This window comes from Nicotiana tomentosiformis, chromosome 3 (assembly GCF_000390325.3).
Source record: "Nicotiana tomentosiformis chromosome 3, ASM39032v3, whole genome shotgun sequence".
In the NCBI taxonomy this organism is placed as follows: domain Eukaryota; kingdom Viridiplantae; phylum Streptophyta; class Magnoliopsida; order Solanales; family Solanaceae; genus Nicotiana; species Nicotiana tomentosiformis.
In genome coordinates, this window is record NC_090814.1 from 75826551 (window position 1) to 75844406 (window position 17856).

Sequence of the window (17856 nt, forward strand, 5' to 3'; positions counted from 1 at the left end):
ATACAATATGTTGCTATTTCAAGACCCAAAAAAAAAAAAGGAAATCGATCTCCAAATTTATAATATTTTAGTTTAACTATTCAATATTCGAAACTTACTGTATTAATTAATTTAAATTCTTATCGCACATGGATATGATCGACTAAAGTGTGAAATGCTCATTGTCTTTATTTTTGAGTTAAACTCGATACCTCAAATTAAAAATTAAGAGATTGTGATGGTAATGAAATTTGATTATTATACTCCCTCATTTTTTGTAGAGATATAGAAAGAGTAATCAATACCACTCCCATTTGATAGCAAGTGGACATCAACTTGAAAGAGACAAAATATCCTTTTGCTTAGTAAATTAAACCACGCCCTGTCATTGAATGTGGGCTTTTGCAGTATTTTTTTTTATTATCATATATCCTCTCCCTAAATATTCAAAGTAATGTCTGATTTTTTCTTATTAGACTATTGCTAATGGTCACAACATCCCACGAGCCTCAAGAACTTGCTTTTATCTTCTTCTCTGCAGCTCCATTCTCCAATTATTTCTCCTTCATATCAACTATTCGTCTCTGTCTCTTTGTTTTTCTCTCTAACCCTTTCTCATTTAACCCATCAATTCTCTCTTACCTCAATCAACAATTTCTAAAACAAATCTACTTCCTCAAAAAACCCAGAAGTTGTTTAGTTCTTAAACTTAGAATTATATCAGTAATGGCTCTAGAAACATGGTTAATTAAGGTGAAAAAATCGATAGCCCACAGCTTGGATTCAGTAAGAGCCAGTGCGCCACGTGCAAAGCCGGCGCTGATCAAGAAATCCAGTGTTGGAGTTTTAGCATTTGAGATCTCTGGCCTTATGTCAAAACTCCTCCATTTATGGCAATTTTTGTCAGACAAAAATATGATCCGAATTCGCAACGAGTCAATCTGCCTAGAAGGTGTTCGTAAAATTGTCTCAAACGATGACGCCTTTCTTCTCGGCCTTGCCTGTGCAGAAATTGTGGAGAATCTGAGGCTGCTTGCAAAATCTTTGTCAAGAATCAGCAAAAGATGTGAAGATTCTCATCTCAGAAACTTTGATCGCTACTTCAATGAATTTGCCAACACGGGTCGTGATCCTTACAATTGGGTTCTTAGCTTGAAAGATATGGATTCAAAAATCAAGAAAATGGATCAGTACGTTACCACCACTGCCCTGCTCCATCGACAAATGGACGAGCTTTCAGTACTTGAGAATAGTTTAAAGAAAGCTTCGAATTCCCATTTCAAAGATTCTGATATTTCATCAATCAAAGAACAGAAAATCATTGACCTGCGACAGAAGTTTCTGTGGCAGAAACAAGAAGTTAAGTATCTAAAAGAGAGATCTTTATGGTGTCGTAGCTTTGATACAGTTACATCATTACTTGCTCGATCCATTTTCACTACTCTAGCAAAGATCAAGCTTGTTTTTGGTATCAATCATGGATATCCAAATTCTCTGCCACGTAGTCTCTCTGCTTCAGCCACTGTTTATCCTTCAGAAAACCATAACACATGCAATTTTGTCTCTGGTCCATTGGTAAAGCCCCCTGTATTTAATGAGTTTTTCGAGTCAAACACAAAGATGCTTAAACCACCTTCTAGCACTTTAGGTGCAGCTGCACTTGCTTTACATTATGCTAATTTGATCATTGTTATGGAAAAGATGATAAGATCACCACAACTAGTTGGTGTTGATGCTAGAGATGATTTATACTCCATGTTGCCAAATAGTATAAGATCATCATTAAGATCAAGACTAAAAGGAGTCGGGTTTTCGGCTAGTGATCCAGTTCTTGCGGGGGAATGGAAAGATGCACTGCAGAAGATTTTAGGGTGGTTGTCACCTTTGGCACATAATATGATCAAATGGCAAAGTGAAAGGAGCTTTGAACAACAAAATATAATTCCAAAAACTAATGTTCTCTTGCTGCAGACTATGTATTTTGCAAACCAGGACAAGACTGAAGCTGCCATAACAGAGCTGTTAGTTGGACTCAACTATATTTGGAGGTTTGAAAGGGAAATGAATGCTAAGGCCTTGTTTGAGTGTACCAACTTCAACAACTTCTTGACTTTGAAGCGTTCAAGTAATTAAACATAGGAATTTTTATTTCTGCCTTCCAATATTTTTCTCTTCTTCTCAAGTGAATTTTCTTTATCTTTTTTCTTTTTGTTTCTTTAATTACATAGATATCATTTGAAGGATTATTAGATGGAAACTCCTTTAAAGATCTGTGAGGTTATGTTTTGTTTTAACCCAAATTTGTATATTGTATCATATCAGTTGCAGACTATATAAGCTTGAGTCAAATTTTCAACCCATCAAGATTCTAGGTGTTGTATGAATAATTGCCATTTGCAGGCATGTGAACAGATTCTTGTAGCTGCTATTATTGTGGTAACACATGGAATCACTGAATCCAGTTTGATTAGATCCTAGCTTACAAATCTGATAAAACATTGATTACTTACATTAGAATTAAAGGTTAGCAGATAGCCACTAAGAAGTTGGTTGAAGATATGATTGGTAATAGACTAGTGGTCCCTCATTTAAGGTGAGTAAGATTAAACAACAAACTCCGACTTTGGATGCTTCATGCGTCATATGATATTTTTTGGTGGGTTAGACTTCAAAGTGTGATTACATACAACTCTTCCAACCCCACACATCCTCCAAAAGAAAACCTTTAACTTCTACACACTAATTGTGTATTTATGTGTATTTAAGCAATCACATAAATATAATTTTAAAAGTTTTGTTTGAGTTATAAAGTAAAAGTTAAAAACAAAAGTATGTAAGTACAATCGAGATATTCAACTTAAAATTGTTCAAGTTTTTGTATGAATTTTCTTGAAAAAGTATTTATTCATAAATACACAAATGGTCAGCTAACTGAAAGATATCTTTTTTTTTTCTCACAAGCAAAATGCATAAAATACAAATTGTCCTTTCTTTTAAGTCTATAAGAAGTTATTTCCAATATATTGAAGAATAAAGCATTATTGCAAAATAAAGTCTAATTGTTACGTCTTGATTAGTGTACTCTTTTTACATTTTGAGGAGAGGTTTCTTTCTATGTTGAAACACACAACCATGCATTTGAATATTGTATTTTTATGGAGGCAAGAGTCAATGATTGTTATTGAATTTCTTCCAATTAATGAATTTTGAAAGGATTGTGTTAATATTATCCGAGAAGCTGTGAAAATATGAAAAACATGTTAATATCATATTAGAATTTATTCTTTCAACTAATTTTTATAAATTATTAAGTTTTCGTGTGTGTGTGTATGTAATTAATTATTATTTAAATTTGGGCTTTTTAAAAATAAGCTTAGTTCGATGCAAAAAATATTTTAAGTGTTTATATTTTCTAAAGATATTTTTAAGAGAAATATATTACAAAAATACTCTGCCTATTTCTTTTCTACTTTTTTCTTTCATATTATATTTCTTTTACTATTTTATTTTCACTTAAAATAGCAAGTGCTTTAATATTATTTAGATTTCTGCACTAAAATATAATATAATAGCTTGCTAATCAATTCACTTTAAATTATTTTTAAAATTTTATTATGGTTTCTTTAATTGAGGATCAGTCATATATTCTAAATTTCAGTCGCTTATAGGCACCTTCAATTCGTAAAACTCTACGTTCAGTTCCTCTCTTTGTAATAACTTAACTTTATTTTTTAATAAAGTGCATTTTGTTTGTAGAATAATAAATAAATATAGTCACAGAAACTCTTTTGTAGTAAGAATTGCCTAATAAAAATATATTACATACTATTAATTAAGGTGTTTTATCATGCCTTTCCCCTTTAAAAACGATGAAAGTTGAGCATATATCTTTCTAAAGTTTGTAATTTTTTCATATTGCCTTTTTATAATTTGTATATTTCATTCGTAAATATATTTAATACAAAATGATAATTTTGATCTTTAACAAATGCATGAAAAAAATACCCCACATAAATCATTATAGTTTCTCTTTTTTAATCTCCAAAATAAACCAAGGAAAGAAACTAAACCAAAAACTTAATATTATGGCAATAGATACTAAACAAAACCAATATATATGTATGGCACAAGAAAATAAGAGTTTTATTATCACGAAACGGAAAATACTCAATAATAATAATACAAAGCTACTAACATGCAAAAAGAGAGAAGAATTTGCACCATTGTATAGGAAGGACATTAACTTACCGATCGAAGAAAAATATTTGATGCGTGATGGACTCCTCCATTTATTTCCTTTCGTATCTCCATATTTTTAATAGAAGAAGTCAAAAGATCAATGAGTGAAAAAAAGAAAAGGAAAATCTAAATTAAAGATATTACTGTACACACATGCTTGTTGACTTAGTTTTCTTCAGAAAATTATTCATCCCTAATTTTGGATCTCTATGCCATTTATCATGTTGTATGGAAACAATATGATTTTCAAAACTTCTAAGGTTCAAAGAATACCACAATCTTGTAGGACCATTGTTTCTTTGGTTAGAATAATACTCAGACTTGCAAATAAATTTAGTCTTCATCATTGGTCTTTAGCGGCATGTTTATACCGTTTCAAAAACTTTGAAAAATATGAAATCTGGAAATTAAGGTGAAATGGCACGTCCTCTCTTCGGTCATATACCGCATTTATGCTTTTCTCAAATTTTTAACCTTTTCCAGTTTTTCCTTTGTTTTATTTTTAAAAAGCCAAAGTCATTTCTTAAATGACACTTGTTTTGGAAAGAAAAGGCACCTTTTCGGATGGGCGTTTTTATTTTAATTTTTTTTATAAGTAAGAATATTTAGGATATTTAAAAGGGCATTTAAGTAATTTAACTTTTTAACTAAGGACTTCCCACTTTTATAATAACTAGTTTTAATGTACGAGCGTTGCACGTGTGTACTGCATAAAATATGTTACTTATATTGTGTAAATGTAAATATTTTATTATATGAGATACAAGTATGTTGTGTTGTATCTCGCCTAACACCTATTTATAAATAATATTTTTGGTGTCTATTTCCTTATGTCTCTTTGACCGCTTTGTCATGATTAAAGATTTTGTTATCGACATTAATATTCTTCTAATAAGTACAATATCTAATTATTCATGTGAGAAATCATGTCTCAGCAAAAAATTATGTTCAACTTTTGAGATTGACACTGTGTTATATTATTGCAAATCATAAACATATTCAAAATTATTTTGAAAGAACTGATGTATTTTTTTAACGAAATTAGAGTCTTATTTGTTTATTTATAATTGGGAATAGTAGTGAAAAATTCGGTCAGAATTTCAATATAGAGCTCTAATTTATATTTATGTAACAAACAAATTTCAGGAGTTAATTCTGTAAAATTATTAACGCTTAGACTTTTAACAATTGAAAAATATATCACTTATTAGGACATTTAAAATTTAGTGAGAATAACATAACTGAAGTATTCATGCAGATAGGTCATATTGGGAAAACAAGTAAGAAAAAGAAAGTCATTATACTATGCTCTTCAATCATGAAATCCCAAGCTTGTTTGGGAATTAAGTGTGATCAATTCTTTGTACTCAATGTGATAATTTCTTTCGAGCTTAACTATGAAAATGCTCTCGAATAATATTAAATTATAAAAACTACTTTTTTACTTCCAGTCCTTGCTAGATATGTACTTCCAGCAGGCAATAGAATCAAAATAATTCTATGCTTGAAAAAGATAAATACAAGATGTAATGTGAGAGAAAGAGGAGATATTTAACTACAAATAACTTAATACATAAAATAACAATAAAACTACATACATTAATTCATATTGTTGTTTTGCACTTCATTTTTAACTTGCTAAAGATTTCCTTCACACTATACTATGTGCAACCCGCTTTGGTCCTCCAAAGTTCAATTTAATTATAATATGAGTGACTATAGTCAAATTAAATTTATTCATAGCTTCAGTAATTAGACATATCTTACTAATTTGATACCTGTCACACTAAATTTCATAAAGATATAATCTATTCTGAATAAATATATCAAATAATTTAATCTCAATATTGAATTAAATTAGCTGAATTGGATTAAAAAAATGTACAAACTATACAAACGTCACTCAACTAAATAAAAATCATGTGTTTCTATTAGTATGCAAGATATATAGAAAATAAAAAAAATTAACGCATACTACAAGAATAAAAATAATTGAACGTACCTTAGAAACTTTAAAAAATAATAGAATGTAAGGCCTTCAATTATAAATCAATACTATTATTCGTTTTAAATATACGCTTCTCACGAGAAAATTAAAGGTTTTACTTGCAATAACATTTGTTTTCTAACTCACCAACATCTAGAAAGCTAATCATGTAATAGTTTGCTTTCTTTGGCTCTTGCACGTGATGCTGCTAAACAAGAATCCGTCGAAACTCATAAAGTAGGACTTTCGTGGGGCAAAAAAACCCTAGGGTAAAAGACAAAAACAATAAACCTAGTTTTACTAAGGAATTGTTTTTAAGAGTTAAATTTTAAGTGATTTTAATTAGAGTCTTATATAGGATTTTTTATATAGTTCAAATAAGAAAAAACTTAATAACCAAAATTGGAGTTGATTTTTAAGTTAGGAATATAATTAAATTATAATTTTATCCAATATGAAATCTATTTTTAAAGGACAAAAAAGGCGAACGACATTTCGCTAAGGATCTTCGTACTTTTAATATAATATAGACTAGTTTCTCTGCACGTGTATATCGAATTATATAATATCTAATTTTATAACATAATATTAATATTATTAAAATAAAATTCCGAACAAATAATTATACATAAAATAAGGTACAAATCTTTACGAATTGGTCCACGTAAATCATCATATATTGACTTTGAAAGTTCGTCCCAAACAAACACTTAACTTTGCAAGCATTAGCTTAAACGAAACAACATAATATGTAAATGTAGCCTGGTGGCTAAACTAACTAAACATAAACTCATTGCTAATGTCTTCATAAAAAAATGTATGTCACAAAACCGCTTAAGTTGGTAATTTAATATTTCATGAAAAGACTTTGTAAGTCTAATTAACAAAATATTTAATTTCTTTTAAAATATCTTATTTTGATGTTATTTTTGCAGGATCTTTTTTCTTTTGACTTAAAAGTATTAATTCAATTTTTCAAGATTTATCATTAAAACACAATTTAATAGGCTATTCGATATATAGGGAACTTGAATATGAAAATAACTTTTAAATACAGATAATATGAGTAGTAATTATTTATTGCGAGCGATACAATTTTTTTTTTTTTTTGGTTATTTTCTTAAAGAAAAAAGAAAGAGACCGCCTCTTTTGTATAATAAATACTCTTAATCTGATTTTAAATTCACAAAAGTATAATAATTGAAGTTTACTACTTGTTGTTTAGTTTCAAAATCTGTCTGTTAATGGAACAAAATTGCTGCTTGAATTTAGAGATGAACGATTTATGCGCAAAATACTTTTAATTTTAATTTAAAAATAAATGACTTATACTGCAAAATGCAAACATTGCGTCGTCTGGTCTAAAGCCAGTAGGAAAGCATTGTCTAAATAAAAAGCCAGTAGGAAAGCAGAAAGCAATAGATAGATACAACAATCATTTTCTTTCTCCACTTCTTAAAATAATGATCACCCAATAGAAAAAAAATATAGATTTTTTTCGTAAGTTAAATACTTTAAATCATCTCAATATATGTGCAGAACTTTAACACCATTTGTGAATTAGAATTTGAAGACTCGACTAAACGTTAACTAAAAAGGTCAAAAGAAAGGTATGAGTGCAATTTAATAACAAAAAAAAGACCAATAGTAAGAGAAGAATACCTTTCAATGATAATTTTATAGAATTGCTGATGAGACTAAGTACTCGGGGTGCGTTTTTAAGTCGCTCTGCTTAACTGTATATAAATACATACTTATTTTGTTATCAAGAAGTTAGAACACTCTTCGTCTTCTATTCCTTTGGAATATATCTGTGTGAGTTTATGAAACAAAGGCTTTTTTTTTTATTTGAATAGTAAGCCAACTGTTTCTTTATTCTAAAAGATACCAACGGTTGAAAGACAAAATCAAATGGGAATCGGTAGAAACTATTTTAAGCATTATTGACTAATGTGAAAGATCACATCCCTTCAAATAAATTTGGTATTTATTTAAAATTTTTGGTATAAATAAAATATTTAAATTATTTAGAAGGGCATTTAGGTAATTCAACTTTTTGGTTAAGAGCTTCCCACTTTTATAATAAATATAGATATAGATATAGATATAGAAGATTATTTTTACACTGTTAAGTTACCTAATAACCCTTCGGGGTGGCCTAGATGGTTGAGCAGTGGACTTCCTAAATGGGAGATCTAGGGTTCGAAATCCACTTGCATACCTCTTCGGTCAAGATTGTTGCACGTGGCTTGCCTATTGAAGTTTACCCTCCTTTGTGGTTTGATGACTATTACACAGGAGTCGAATTTATCATGTGCGCACCCAAAGAATAGCGGCTACGGATTCCCTTGTTAACCAAAATAAAGTTACCTAAGAGATAATAGTCACCTAGAAAATAAGGCAAGACAATCTATTCGAATTAGACTGATAGCCGAAAAATTCTCACACACTAAATAGTGTATATAAGTCAAGTCTAAAGAAAGCAATGAGTACTCTATGGAGTTCAATGAGAAAGGGCCAGCAACAAAGTGAAGTGCATGCATGAAAACTGGGATAAGAGTTTGCCATATTATTTATAGAGGGGTAGGCCATTGCTGTATTTCACTCTGTCCAAATGCATATGCACAAAAAAGAGTTGAAATGGGGCCTTGGAATATTTATTACTTGGAAAACATAGAAACAAGCAACTTGTGATTTGCATATATTGATGGGGGAGACTGATCGTCAACTTAAAGCCATGGCCTTATTATTGTGGGGTGACCCCACTTTTGGAATTGCCTACTATTTCTTTCTGCCTTAATGCATTACCATATGAGTTGGTGGATCAGAATATACAAAATTATATATCTAGCTCTAAGCTCTGTTGTTGGATTGCATTTTGATATTGTGACAGCCACCTTTCATTTCCATAATTTTTTTTCATTTTCTAAATTTCCTCCCAACGGAGAAATTTCTACACTTATACATTTGTTGTGCTTTCACAATATTTAGCTAATGAAACAAGCCAAACTGTTGTGATACGTAGGGATTCATGATTTTAAGTTCACAAATTCTGGACCACAATTTTTTTTTATACTGAATTTTGGATAGGTTGTTTATACATATTAAGTGAAGTTCTTAACATAATTTCTAGCAGTACAAATATTGGACGGATGTAGTTGATAGAATTGCATTTTATTATGAGGATTTCTTTTTTCTTCAAAATTATGAGAATTTGGCTAAATCTTCGATTTAGAGTTACTTATTATATGAGGTCTTGAATAAGAGGAAGAAAAATTTATATGGTATAGCTAACTTATACACTAAAACCATAAAACCTTGAACCAGTAGCTATTTTCATTGCGAAATCTACTACCTCCTCCGTGTTCGCCATTTTCTCGGCAAAGAGAAGTTTTGATTTTGGCTTTGATTCTTTGTCTATTCACTGAATAATAATGAAGAAGAATTTTCATATGGCTCGAAATCCACTGCCTCCTCCTCCCTCTTTTTCTCTTTGTTTCTCTGTTTTGGACCTCCCTACCCTCGTGCTGAAGATCTGAAGGGTCGTCTTCATTGATACAACCATTAATTGCGATTGTATTCATTGATACGGCCATTATGCGCGAATGAATATAGTTGTTATAGTTTTTCATCAAAATTGTATTCATTAATACAGCCATTATGCGCGAACAAATAAAGTTTATACAATTTTTTTAATTAAATTGTATATATTGATATAATCATTATGCGCAAATAAATACAGTTGATACAAGTCGCCAATAGATTGATACAACAAAATATGAGTTTGGCTGTATGCGTTGAAAATTGATACATTAGCTACGAATGATAATCAGGCAAACTATAGCTACGTGTGATAATTAGATCCAAACTATAGTGCTTTATGAAAAGGGAATTTGGTGCATCGTGACAACTGGCAACACGTTTTGTCAATATTTTAGCCAAGAATTAGATTTAGCAATTTAAGCCCCAAAAAAATGGGCATATATAGCCAAATTCCCAGAAAGTGACGACAGATAATAGAAGAATCTGAGGATTCTCATCCTAATTTTATGCCTGAAAAATATATCTCTATCCAAAAAGTAAGAACTAAGAGGAAAAAAAAGGAAAACCATATTTCAGATTTCTTTTTGTCCTCTCTTCTTCTTCTATCTTTTTTTTTTTTTTTTGGTTGGATCGGGTATGAAGATTCCCATTTGATATTTACCTATCTTAGAGGTAAATTCTCGTACTAATGAATTTCGCTCTTTTTCTCTTTCTTTTTCATGAGGCAAATTACCAATTTCTTCTTCTTCCTCTCTTTTATTTATTGTAAAAAAGAATATATGTGTTTGAGGTGTTGTACATCTATGTATATAATCATGTATACCTATGTGTATATCATGTTGTATATTGTGATATACATTGTTAGATTTGTCAATATAAGATTAATCGGGATCAAATCGTCTATTTTGATTTTGAAAGGGCGAAATTCATTATGAGTAAAACTTATTTAAATTTTGTTCTTGATCAAAGAAGGAAAATTAATTTTTGATATACACAAAGAAAAAAAATAAACTTGTGATATCCATTTTGGTATACACATATTCGATGTATTATATAATGTGATATACAAGTAATACGATTATTTTATTATGATATATATTGATATAGTGACAACAATAAAATTTAAACACCTTTATTTATAATTTCATATTTTGGATATACAAAGAAGGAAAAAAAATAATATACATTTGGATATATACAAAGAAGGAAAGTAAAAATATACACATTTTTTTGTGATATACATTTATTGGCTATCTGGTGCCAATATCTATAATTAAGATTTTTTCTGCCAATTATGTAGGAAAAATGACACTGTATAGCCGCTGTAAAAATAATAGCCGAAAAATGTATAAAATTTGTATATATTTTGTATATATATATATACATTCTGTATGTTATATACAAACATTATACAAATTTTATACACTTTTTTCGGTTACTAGATGTGAATAATTTCTGACACGGGGTAAATAATACCCCCAATTATGTAGATATGTTATTACACCATGCCAAAATCCCTTATGAAAATTGATAACATGGGCATGTAGCTAAGGCTTATTGTATGTCAGGCTCAAATAAGTCGAGAGCCCAAGAGTCTGGACCATATTTGAGGCCCATTTCTTTGTAAAAATTGCACGGGGCGCCCTATTTGGTCGCCCCCATTTAACCTATACCCATATTTTTAAAATTATTTAACCTATACCCTAATTTTAACAACTTCAGACGTCTCCTCTTCTTCCTCCTGACCTATGCGCTCCTTTCTTCCTCCTCTTCTTGTCTATCAAATTAACTTTTCAACCGCTACTTTAATATATTCACTAATAAAATATATTAAGTCAAATTAACAACTTAACCTACATTTGATCAAATACTGTTATAAAATAACAAAACAGAGTATTGTTATTGTTCTCTATTTAAATTCAGAAACCCTGCCAACAGAAGGTAAAACGTGGGCTTCTGCAAATTTTATAATCCTTTATTTTGCGAGCTCGAGATACAAATCCAAATGCATCGAGAGCGCAACACATACCCTCTAGTTCATCTTGTTATGTGTTTATCTCATACTGAATATACAGAAGTTCCAAATTCAGTATGAAGAACATGAAGAATTCCCCATGAGGTAAATCCCGATGTGATGCCAAACCAGCTCTTAGTTACACCGAACAGTTAAATTGTCCTGAAGTTTGCACTACAAATTGAAGAACTTCAGACTAATTTGTCTGAAATTTACACTATGAAGTGAGGAAAAACTGAAGTTTGCCCTTGCACTATGAACTGAAGTTCCTGAAGTTTGCACTACAAATTGAAGAACTTCAGACTAATTTGTCTGAAGTTTGCACTATGAAGAGTGGGGAAACTGAAGTTTGTCCTTGCACTATGAACAGAAGTTCCTGAAGTTTGCACTACAAATTGAAGAGTTTCAGATTAATTTGTCTGAAGTTTGCACTATGAAGTGAGGAAAAACTGAAGTTTGCCCTTGCACTATGAACTAAAGTTCCTGAAGTTTGCACTACAAATTGAAGAACTTCAGACTAATTTGTCTAAAGTTTGCACTATGAAGTGAGGAGAAACTGAAGTTTTCCCTTGCACTATGAACTGAAGTTTGCGTGATTGCCTTTGCAAGTCAGGCCAAACTTCAGGCAAAAATATCTGAAGTTTTGCTTTGATAAGGCTACACTTCAGGTAAAAAATTCTGAAATTCAAATTTCAGGTAAAGCTACACTTCAGGTAAAAATAAATTTTTGCTACTTCAGGCCCATATGCCTGAAGTTATCCGAAAAGTAGGTACGCTTGTAATTTTTTTTGCAAAGCGAGTATAGGTTAAAATGTGACCCAAAAACTGGGTATAGATGCAAATCCCCCCATTTCGTTTCCTATGGTCAGACACGGGCTTCATTCGGGACAATACCCATCTATTGGCAATTCCTTTTAGAGTTTTATGGAAAGAGCTGCTGGTTCAAGGAAGATGAAGATTGCTGTTGCGTAACTTTTTCTTTCTTAGCTACTAGGGTTTTTTCCTAATTCTTATAAAGGGTATTTGCTGTAAAATCCAAAATATAGCTATGTATTATAATTATTTTAAAGTGTATTTATTTATGGTAAATATAGTGCATAAATTAGTTATACCATGTAAATTTCCTTAAAATATACAAAATAGTCTAATCATCTTCTTGTTTCATATATAGTATTTACGAGTACATGGTGAATGAAGCTACACCGATCTTATTTTCCTGTATTAGTTTCTCCTTTTGTGTATGTGTTTGTGTGTGTGGGTATTTTACACAAAACATATTTCTTTTCCGTCTCATAGATACTTCGCCATCCCAAATTGGACATATAATTACTATAGTTAATGTGTATTTGGCTAATATTAAGAATGGAAAAAGTATTTTAAAGTTCCGTAAATACTGTAGGAGTAAAATGTAAATAGGTTTGACTACCCTCAAAAAATATTAAACATTATATTTTTATATAGGCGGATGATAAGCTGAAAGGCCAAACCATCACATCACTAACATATAAAAAGGGACCATTGGGGTTGTCCCACTTTTTCAGATGTTGAACAGTAATAAATATCACCTTTTGAAATAACCACCAGTTTCAAGGAAATAAGTGGATGGCGTGCACCAAACAAAAGCAACTTTAAATAGTATATACGACCTTAATAAAAATGTTCTCAAACGGAAACTGCAACTTTACACTATTTGGTATTAATCAAAACAAAAGCAATAGACTTAAAATTGAATGCCTTAGATCCTATACTCAAATTTATCAGCTTTGCAAAGAGGATTTTTCTTGACCAAAAGCGCACGTCCCATATACTTGAAATTGAATGTGCATGTAAGTTCCTCTGGGTACATATGAATCCTGTAAAATATTCCACCACACTTACAACTAAACCCTACTAATCCCACCTTCTTCTTACAACTATTGCACCTTTCTGTCTTCGTCTTCATCGTCAAACCATCTTCGTTTTCAGTTTTAACAGTATCATCAACAGTAAGAAAATATAACTTTTCAGATAAAGTTATTGCACTCTTAACGGATTCTTCTTTTAAGAAAGCTTTATAGAATTGGGAACAAATGTTGTAGTTGCTTGGGTTACCATAGAAGCCGCAACCCCTTGCGCATAAACTTGAGTTTTCTGCTTTGTCACAAGAAGTCATTCTTTTCCCTTTGAAAGAATTAATTTTCCTCTAATAGATTGAAGCAACTTATCACTTGTAGTAATAGTGTTTATGTTTCCCCAATTTGAACACGGGAAATATCTTGTTTGAGGAAAGTCGTTCTCCCGTCTCAAGCCTTCTTCAATTTCGTTTTCAATTATTGTTTTCCTAAAATAAAATGCCCCCACAGACAAAAAAAGGAGAAACTAATATAGGAAAATGAGATCGTTGTAACTTCATTCACCATGTACTCGTAAATAGTATATATGACCTTAATAAAAATATTCTCAAACGAAAACTGCAACTTTACATTATTTGGTATTAATCAAAACAAAAGCAATAGACTTAAAATTGAATGCCTTAGATGCTATACTCAAGTTTATCAGCTTTGCAAAGAGGATTTTCCTTAGCCAAAAGTGCACATCCCATAGACTTGAAATTGAATGTGCATGCATGTTCCTCTGGGTACCTATGAATCCTGCAAAACATTCCACCACACTTACAACTAAACCCTACTAATCCCACCTTCTTCTTACAACTCTTGCACCTTTCTGTCTTCGTCTTCATCGACAAACCATCGTCGTTTCCAGTTTTAACAGTATCATCAACAGTAAGAAAATATAACTTTTCAGATAAAGCTATTGCACTCTTGGCGGATTCTTCTTTCAAGAAAGCTTTATAGAATTGGGAACAAATGTTGTGATTGCTTGGGTTACCATAGAAACCGCAACCCCTTGCGCATAAACTTGAGTTTTCTGCTTTGTCATAAGAAGTCATTGTTTTCCCTTCGAAAGAATTAATTTTCTTCTAGTAGATTGAAGCAACTTATCACTTGTAGTAATAGTGTTTGTGTTTCCCCAATTTAAACACGGGAAATATCTTGCTTGAGGAAAGTCGTTCTTCCGTCTCAAGCCTTCTTCAATTTCATTTTCAATTATTATTTTCCTAAAATAAAATGCCCCCACAGACATAAAAAGGAGAAACTAATATAGGAAAATGAGATCGTTGTAGCTTCATTCACCATGTACTCGTAAATAGTATATATGACCTTAATAAAAATGTTCTCAAACGGAAACTGTAACTTTACACTATTTGGTATTAATCAAAACAAAAACAATAGACTTAAAATTGAATGTCTTAGATCCTATACTCAAGTTTATCAGCTTTGCAAAGAGGATTTTCCTTAACCAAAAGCGCACGTCCCAAAGACTTGAAATTGATTGTGCATGCAAGTTCCTCTGGGAACCAATGAATCCTGCAAAATATTCCACCACACTTACAACTAAACCCTACTAATCCCACCTTCTTCTTACAACTATTGCACCTTTCTGTCTTCGTCTTCATCGTCAAACCATCGTCGTTTTCAGTTTTAACAGTATCATCAACAGTAAGAAAATATAACTTTTCAGATAAAGCTATTGCAATCTTGGCGGATTCTTCTTTCAAGAAAGCTTTATAGAATTGGGAACAAATGTTTTAGTTGCTTGGGTTACCATAGAAGCCGCAACCCCTTGCGCATAAACTTGAGTTTTCTGCTTTGTCACAAGAAGTCATTCATTTCCCTTTGAAAGAATTAATTTTCTTCTAATAGATTGAAGCAACTTATCACTTGTAGTAATAGTGTTTGTGTTTCCCCAATTTGAACACGGAAAATATCTTGTTTGAGGAAAGCCGTTCTCCCGTCTCAAGCTTTCTTCAATTTCGTTTTCAATTATTATTTTCCTAAAATAAAATGCCTCCACAGACAAAAAAAGGAGAAACTAATATAGGAAAATGAGATCGTTGTAGCTTCATTCACCATGTACTCGTAAATAGTATATATGACCTTGATAAAAATATTCTCAAACGGAAACTGTAACTTTACATTATTTGGTATTAATCAAAACAAAAGCAATAGACTTAAAATTGAATGCCTTAGAACCTATACTCAAGTTTATCAGCTTTGCAAAGAGGATTTTCCTTAGCCAAAAGCGCACGTCCCATAGACTTGAAATTGAATGTGCATGCATGTTCCTCTGGGTACCTATGAATCCTGCAAAACATTCCACCACACTTACAACTAAACCCTACTAATCCCACCTTCTTCTTACAACTCTTGCACCTTTCTGTCTTCGTCTTCATCGTCAAACCATCGTCGTTTCCAGTTTTAACAGTATCATTGACAGTAAGAAAATATAACTTTTCAGATAAAGCTATTGCACTCTTGGCGGATTCTTCTTTCAAGAAATCTTAATAGAATTGGGAACAAATGTTGTTGTTGCTTGGGTTACCATAGAAGCCGCAACCCCTTACACATAAACTTGAGTTTTCTGCTTTGTCACAAGAAGTCATTGTTTTCCCTTTGAAAGAATTAATTTTCTTCTAGTAGATTGAAGCAACTTATCACGTGTAGTTATAGTGTTTGTGTTTCCCCAATTTGAACACGGGAAATATCTTGTTTGAGGAAAGTCGTTCTCCCGTCTCAAGCCTTCTTCAATTTTATTTTCAATTATTGTTTTCCTAAAATAAAATGCCCCCACAGACAAAAAAAGGAGAAACTAATATAGGAAAATGAGATCGTTGTAGCTACATTCACCATGTACTCGTAAATAGTATATATGACCTTAATAAAAATATTCTCAAACGGAAACTGCAACTTTACACTATTTGGTATTAATCAAAACAAAAGCAATAGACTTAAAATTGAATGCCTTAGATCCTATACTCAAGTTTATCAGCTTTGCAAAGAGGATTTTCCTTAGCCAAAAGTGCACGTCCCATAGACTTGAAATTGAATGTGCATGCATGTTCCTCTGGGTACCTATGAATCCTGCAAAACATTCCACCACACTTACAACTAAACCCTACTAATCCCACCTTCTTCTTACAACTCTTGCACCTTTGTGTCTTCGTCTTCATCGTCAAACCATCGTCATTTTTAGTTTTAACAGTATCATCAACAGTAAGAAAAGATAACTTTTCAGATAAAGCTATTGCACTCTTGGCGGATTCTTCTTTCAAGAAAGCTTTATAGAATTGGGAACAAATGTTGTAGTTGCTTGGGTTACCATAGAAGCCACAACCCCTTGCGCATAAACTTGAGTTTTCTGCTTTGTCACAAGAAGTCATTCTTTTCCCTTTGAAAGAATTAATTTTCTTCTAGTAGATTGAAGCAACTTATCACGTGTAGTAATAGTGTTTGTGTTTCCCCAATTTGAACATGGGAAATAACTTGTTTGAGGAAAGTCGTTCTCCCGTCTCAAGCCTTCTTCAATTTCGTTTTCAATTATTGTTTTCCTAAAATAAAATGCCCCCACAGACAAAAAAAGGAGAAACTAATATAGAAAAATAAGATCGTTGTAGCTTCATTCACCATGTACTCGTAAATAGTATATATGACCTTAATAAAAATATTCTCAAACGGAAACTGCAACTTTACATTATTTGGTATTAATAAAAACAAAAGCAATAGACTTAAAATTGAATGCCTTAGATCCTATACTCAAGTTTATCAGCTTTGCAAAGAGGATTTTTCTTAGCCAAAAGCGCACGTCCCATAGACTTGAAATTGAATGTGCATGCATGTTCCTCTGGGTACCTATGAATCCTGCAAAATATTCCACCACACTTATAACTAAACCCTACCAATCTACCTTCTTCTTACAATTCTTGCACCTTTCTGTCTTTGTCTTCATCGTCAAACCATCATCGTTTCCAGTTTTAACAGTATCATCAACAGTAAGAAAATATAACTTTTCAGATAAAGCTATTGCACTCTTGGCGGATTCTTCTTTCAAGAAAGCTTTATAGAATTGGGAACAAATGTTGTGATTGCTTGGGTTACCATAGAAGCCGCAACTCCTTGCGTATAAACTTGAGTTTTCTGCTTTGTCACAAGAAGTCATTCTTTTTCCTTTGAAAGAATTAATTTTCTTCTAGTAGATTGAAACAACTTATCACTTG

At 31.6% G+C, this 17856-nt stretch overlaps 5 protein-coding genes across 5 annotated transcripts; 1 reads left to right on the forward strand and 4 right to left on the reverse strand.

Moving 5' to 3' along the window:
- Window positions 1-365: 365 nt before the first annotated feature.
- LOC104086249 (protein PSK SIMULATOR 1) lies at window positions 366-2339 on the forward strand. Its single transcript, XM_009590465.4, has one exon. The coding sequence runs from the start codon at window positions 466-468 to the stop codon at window positions 2110-2112; it is 1647 nt and encodes a 548-aa protein (XP_009588760.1). The 5' UTR covers window positions 366-465; the 3' UTR covers window positions 2113-2339.
- Window positions 2340-13497: 11158 nt separating this feature from the next.
- LOC104086251 (putative zinc finger A20 and AN1 domain-containing stress-associated protein 8) lies at window positions 13498-13914 on the reverse strand. Its single transcript, XM_070198665.1, has one exon. The coding sequence runs from the start codon at window positions 13912-13914 to the stop codon at window positions 13498-13500; it is 417 nt and encodes a 138-aa protein (XP_070054766.1).
- Window positions 13915-14274: 360 nt separating this feature from the next.
- Window positions 14275-14691, reverse strand: LOC104086250 (putative zinc finger A20 and AN1 domain-containing stress-associated protein 8). Its single transcript, XM_009590466.2, has one exon. The coding sequence runs from the start codon at window positions 14689-14691 to the stop codon at window positions 14275-14277; it is 417 nt and encodes a 138-aa protein (XP_009588761.2).
- A 360-nt stretch (window positions 14692-15051) lies between these two features.
- LOC104121476 (zinc finger A20 and AN1 domain-containing stress-associated protein 9-like) lies at window positions 15052-17022 on the reverse strand. Its single transcript, XM_070198666.1, has 3 exons — window positions 16749-17022; window positions 15972-16142; window positions 15052-15365 (listed from the first exon to the last, which is right to left on the reverse strand). The coding sequence occupies exons 1-3, from the start codon at window positions 17020-17022 to the stop codon at window positions 15052-15054; spliced, it is 759 nt and encodes a 252-aa protein (XP_070054767.1).
- Window positions 17023-17382: 360 nt separating this feature from the next.
- LOC104121466 (putative zinc finger A20 and AN1 domain-containing stress-associated protein 8) lies at window positions 17383-17798 on the reverse strand. Its single transcript, XM_070198667.1, has 2 exons — window positions 17569-17798; window positions 17383-17500 (listed from the first exon to the last, which is right to left on the reverse strand). The coding sequence occupies exons 1-2, from the start codon at window positions 17796-17798 to the stop codon at window positions 17383-17385; spliced, it is 348 nt and encodes a 115-aa protein (XP_070054768.1).
- Between the last annotated feature and the right edge of the window lie 58 nt (window positions 17799-17856).

Coding starts and splice junctions, on each gene's coding strand:
- LOC104086249 (XM_009590465.4), top strand. CDS start 466: ATGGTCACAACATCCCACGAGCCTCAAGAACTTGCTTTTATCTTCTTC.
- LOC104086251 (XM_070198665.1), bottom strand. CDS start 13,914: ATGACTTCTTGTGACAAAGCAGAAAACTCAAGTTTATGCGCAAGGGGT.
- LOC104086250 (XM_009590466.2), bottom strand. CDS start 14,691: ATGACTTCTTATGACAAAGCAGAAAACTCAAGTTTATGCGCAAGGGGT.
- LOC104121476 (XM_070198666.1), bottom strand. CDS start 17,022: ATGACTTCTTGTGACAAAGCAGAAAACTCAAGTTTATGCGCAAGGGGT. Junction 16,143..16,748: donor GGGATTAGTAGGGTTTAGTT/GTAAGTGTGGTG, acceptor AATTCTATTAAG/ATTTCTTGAAAGAAGAATCC. Junction 15,366..15,971: donor GGGATTAGTAGGGTTTAGTT/GTAAGTGTGGTG, acceptor AATTCTATAAAG/CTTTCTTGAAAGAAGAATCC.
- LOC104121466 (XM_070198667.1), bottom strand. CDS start 17,798: ATGACTTCTTGTGACAAAGCAGAAAACTCAAGTTTATACGCAAGGAGT. Junction 17,501..17,568: donor ATGAAGACAAAGACAGAAAG/GTGCAAGAATTG, acceptor AATATTTTGCAG/GATTCATAGGTACCCAGAGG.